The sequence below is a fragment of the Urtica dioica genome, chromosome 6 (assembly GCF_054948205.1).
Source record: "Urtica dioica subsp. dioica isolate 48M chromosome 6, U.dioica_male_clone48M_v1_H2, whole genome shotgun sequence".
Classification (NCBI taxonomy): domain Eukaryota; kingdom Viridiplantae; phylum Streptophyta; class Magnoliopsida; order Rosales; family Urticaceae; genus Urtica; species Urtica dioica.
This window is the reverse complement of record NC_142761.1, coordinates 38,891,832-38,896,179: the sequence shown is the minus strand read 5'-3', so window position 1 is coordinate 38,896,179 and position 4,348 is coordinate 38,891,832. Positions and strand designations below refer to the sequence as shown.

At 40.1% G+C, this 4,348-nt stretch overlaps 1 protein-coding gene across 2 annotated transcripts; it reads right to left on the bottom strand.

Annotated features, from left to right (window-relative positions):
• LOC149394007 (NADPH HC-toxin reductase 1-like) lies at positions 1–2,397 on the bottom strand. Of its 2 annotated transcripts, none has more exons than XM_089617383.1 (5): positions 2,259–2,397; positions 1,988–2,154; positions 1,578–1,790; positions 388–761; positions 1–294 (listed from the first exon to the last, which is right to left on the bottom strand). In XM_089617383.1, the coding sequence occupies exons 1-5, from the start codon at positions 2,377–2,379 to the stop codon at positions 156–158; spliced, it is 1,014 nt and encodes a 337-aa protein (XP_089473509.1). In that variant the 5' UTR covers positions 2,380–2,397; the 3' UTR covers positions 1–155. The 2 variants fall into 2 exon arrangements, with proteins under 2 accessions (XP_089473509.1, XP_089473510.1); XM_089617384.1 differs by having other exon boundaries at positions 218–294; positions 384–761.
• Positions 2,398–4,348: the final 1,951 nt, after the last annotated feature.

Here is a 4,348-nt window from a genome sequence, read left to right as displayed (position 1 = left end):
AAAAAACTCAAGAGCTAAAAAAATGTAAAAATGACCATCAAAACTCATTTATATTTATTCTGCACGTACCATTCAAATCAAAGCAGCAAAGTTGTAAAACTATCAGTTTATCCAATTTTATTAATCAGAAATTCACCCAAAACTGAAAAATATTTCTAGAGATCACCCATGCTCTTAGCACAGCTAACGCAACCATCCAATATCATCTTCAGATCGTGCTTATACGTAAAACCCTTTTCAATAAGCTTCGAGTACTTGAATTCTATCTTCCTCTTTGGCCCTTCCAGCAGATACCTGATATGATTGATTAATTGATCCCTTTAATTATTACCTTACTTCAAATTTTTACGAAATTGAGTTACACGTAGAAGAGTCACACGTACTTACTCCTCGTGCACGCGAAATTGAGGGTGATTTTTTACGAAATAGCTTGCTATTTCGTAGGACGAAACGTAAGAATTCACACACAAAAATCTACCGTTGATCGAAGAATTCTCCATGGAAAAAATATGGGCTTCGCAAACGTCGTCAATGTGTACAATTGGTATTTTTCCGATCAACTCTTCCAAATATTTGAGTGCGTTATAGGAGATTGCATCGTTGGTTAGTTGAGAAATCAGGAATTTCACAGTGACCGGCGTGAAAGCGAAGAGCGAGTTACGACCAACAACAAGGCCACAAGCTAGAGTTACAACTTCTAATTTCCCGCCATTTATACAAAGGATCTCTTTCTCAGAGAGTGTCTTGGAGTCCCGATAAGCCTACTCACCAAATCTAGGAACATGTCACAATTTTGTTTTTGCATCTATGACCCTTGAATGTTATTTAATTTAATATATACTTTTTGCACTAACCTAGAATTATGAATAACTAGGACCTAATTAACTTGTTACATTTCTTAGTAGAGCTGAATTTATTCCAAGACTTATTGTGAGTTGACTTGATATGAGATTTCATCATTTGGCTTATACGGGTTCACACAATTCTCTTATATGTAATTCACACTCTACCATAAACACCACATTTTGTGATTATAATTTTAAAAACCCTTATGTTCACATTTATTTTAACAACCCTAAATTCTAAGTTTGCCGATTTATATGCATAAATGTTTTTAAAATGTCAAAAATATTTATTTATAATAAGTCAACAAATTTCGAGGTCAGAGGTGCTGGTTTTTAAAAATTTGTGAATATGATAAACACATGCAAGGTTTTTATTTTATTACATGATAATCACATGAAAGAGTTGTGTCAATATATTATTTAGTAAAAAGTAATTAACTTTTATGATAAAATGTCAAAAGATAAAACATTGTGTTGAAATTAAGAGTTAAAAAAAAAAAATCTATGAAACAATTTGATATATATTTCCGTATCACTACCGGGAACACTAAAATTCAAAGGTATGTCTATTTTTCAAAATGGAAATTTGTTGAGTTAACAAAAAAAAAAAAAAAATTAACGATCTTGTTAGTTATCAACTTATGAAGATAGACTTTTTGTCACATTTTTAGACAAGTATATCTATATCCTTCCAAATTTAACATTTGAGAGATATATTAACAATGTGCTGACCTTGTAAAAGTCGTTGGTATAAGGAATCGGAATGTCCAAAGGCGTCCAACAAGTTTCGTCCATGACGTCCTTGAAACCGTTTCCGTCGTGTTTGAGTGGAGAAGCAGAAACCGCAGTGGCCGTGAAGATCAGTCGCTTCACACTCCCCGATCTCTCACAACTCCTTGCTATGCTCTTCGCAGCATCGATAGTAGCCTCGCTTGTGTTCTTGTACTATTAATTCATAATTGCTTTATGAAAGATGTATATAACAAAAATTCGAATGGACACATGATCACGGGGCATATAAAAATTACAATTTTTTACCTTAATTTCTTTTAATTAATATTTTTAGTCTAAGATTATATGATTTGTTTTTCTTATAATATTTTCCAAATTTTACTTCGTGATCGAGTATAATTATAAATAACCTGAGAGCCCTCGGTGTGATACAAGGGAGTTGCGACGTGGAAAACAAATTCGCAGCCTTGGATCGCGGTCTCAAACTCTTCGGCTCTGTAAATATCGGCTTTGAACAACGCGAGCCTTGTCTCCGCACCAGGAAGGCTCGTCAGAAGGTTTACCTTGGACACTTCATCTGCAATTAATCAATCAACCATCATTAGATATTTGAAGATCTTGAGAGAGAGAGAGAGAGAGAGAGAGAGAGAGAGAGAGAGAGAGAGTTTTATCATTACCGACCTAAGTTTCTTAGAGTGGCGTGAACGGTGTAACCTTTCTCCAAGAGCTTCTTGACTAGCAATGAGCCAATATATCCTGAACCTCCTGTGACACAAACTTTGCATCCATTGTTATCGATCATTTCGTTTCCTTACAACAAATATTTGTGATTTTGTGAGATCTGTTATAAATATGATAATAATATTGTTGATATAATGATGTATGACTCAATAATTCTACTCTTCAAGTAAAAAAAAATAATATAGAAAAATTCTATCGTTATCCGTGTACGCGTGCAGGACAGTATTGTGTAATTAACTTTATTTGTTTGACTTTTCAATGCATGAAGTTGTGGCTTGTGGGCATAAGCATAAGGGCATAAAAATAACACCACTACAAATACAAAAGCCAACGCATCTAGAGAACTATGTTTGAGTTAAATAATTAACGGTTGTGTTAATAAGCTTTATGATGTGTTAGTATGAAATACCTTTTAATGATGTTGGGAATTTGATAGGTTACACCTTTCGTGCACGTTGGTACCAATCTTTCAATAAAAAATAATATATTTGTTATTATAATTTTTGTTACTTGATTTTTTTTTTTTTGATATTCCACCACCATGCTTGTAATGTTCTTATAATATACTCCAATAATCAGTAAGAGCATAGGATAATAAACATTGCAAGTTAATCTAAACGCCTTGGATTCAATTAAAGTTTGCGCATGTTTCTTGTGTGGTTGATTTTAAAATTTTTCATATGCATTTTATTAATTTTTTTTTTGAAAGGCAGCTGTGAAGTTCAGCAGCCTGCCAAGGCACTACTGGCCCCCATTACAGCCAAAAGAGAGGACTCACAGTCCTTAGTGATACAAGAAAAAAGCCACACCGGGCAAGACAACAGTTCAACGTCAACAGACAAAGACTCTCGATGGTATTTCGCGACCGTATGAGCCGCTTCGTTGCATTCCCTTGGCACCCACACCAGCCCACCATGGATAGAAACAATCTCGAGCTTCGAAAGAATATCCTCAATGATCGCCCCTTGGTGGCCTAGCGTGTGCTTCCCGTTAACGAGTTGAGAAGCACGCAAGCAATCCGACTCGACTGCCGAAATGGACCAGCCACGCTCCTTAGCAAACCGGAGACCCTCTCGAATCGCAAAATATTCCGCTGAGAGCGCGGAGTCGACCCAGCGGATTCGCCTCGCCAAAACTCCCACCACGTCCCCGTTGTGGTCGCGCACCACACATCCGATAGAAGTGAGCTCCTCCCCTGCCGACCACGCCGCATCCACATTGAGCTTCAATCGTCCTCTTCCGGGCCTCGACCAGCTCTTCACTACAGCCCCGCTGCCTTTATCAGCTCCTTCCACCGCCAAAGAATGGGTCTTAAAATTGTCAACCCATCCCGCGACCTCACAGACCCACGTTTCCGGCGTCTTAGTAGCATGCTCAAACGTACGAGTGTTCCGGTCCGACCACGCTGCCCACACCAACCCACAAAACAGCTCGAAGTGCTCTTTCGTGAGCGAGGACGCAGCCCGAAAACAAATCTCCTTAAAGGAGCAAGTTCCCGTCTTGCCGACCCACCTTTCCAACACCGAAGCCCGCCAAATACCTTGGGCTCGGTCGCAGCCCCACACCGCGTGCACCGCGCTCTCCGGAAGCTCGCCACAAAAATCACAAAAAGAAGGCACTTGATCTCCCGCTTCCTCAAATTCCCCATAGTTGGGATAGCCTCGAACCACACCCGCCACACCAAGTGCTTGATCTTCGGCGAGATTGACGACGACCACAATTTGGTCCACCAACGAGCCTCCTCCCCATTCGAGCACGAAGGGCCTCCTATGGCTTCCGAACGTGCCAAACGGTACCCGGATCGGACCGTATAAAGACCATTATCCTCAAAATGCCATACCAATCTATCCACCCCACCCTCGGTGCTAACGGGAATGCGACGAACCGCCTCGGCGTCATAGGGAGAGAGGACCGACTCCAACAACTCATGGTTCCATCCCTCCGGGGACATAAAATCCGCTACCCGCCACGGGTAGTAATCGTCCGGCTCGGGGGAAGTGAGAGAGAAAGCCCCGGCTCTCGGGATCCAC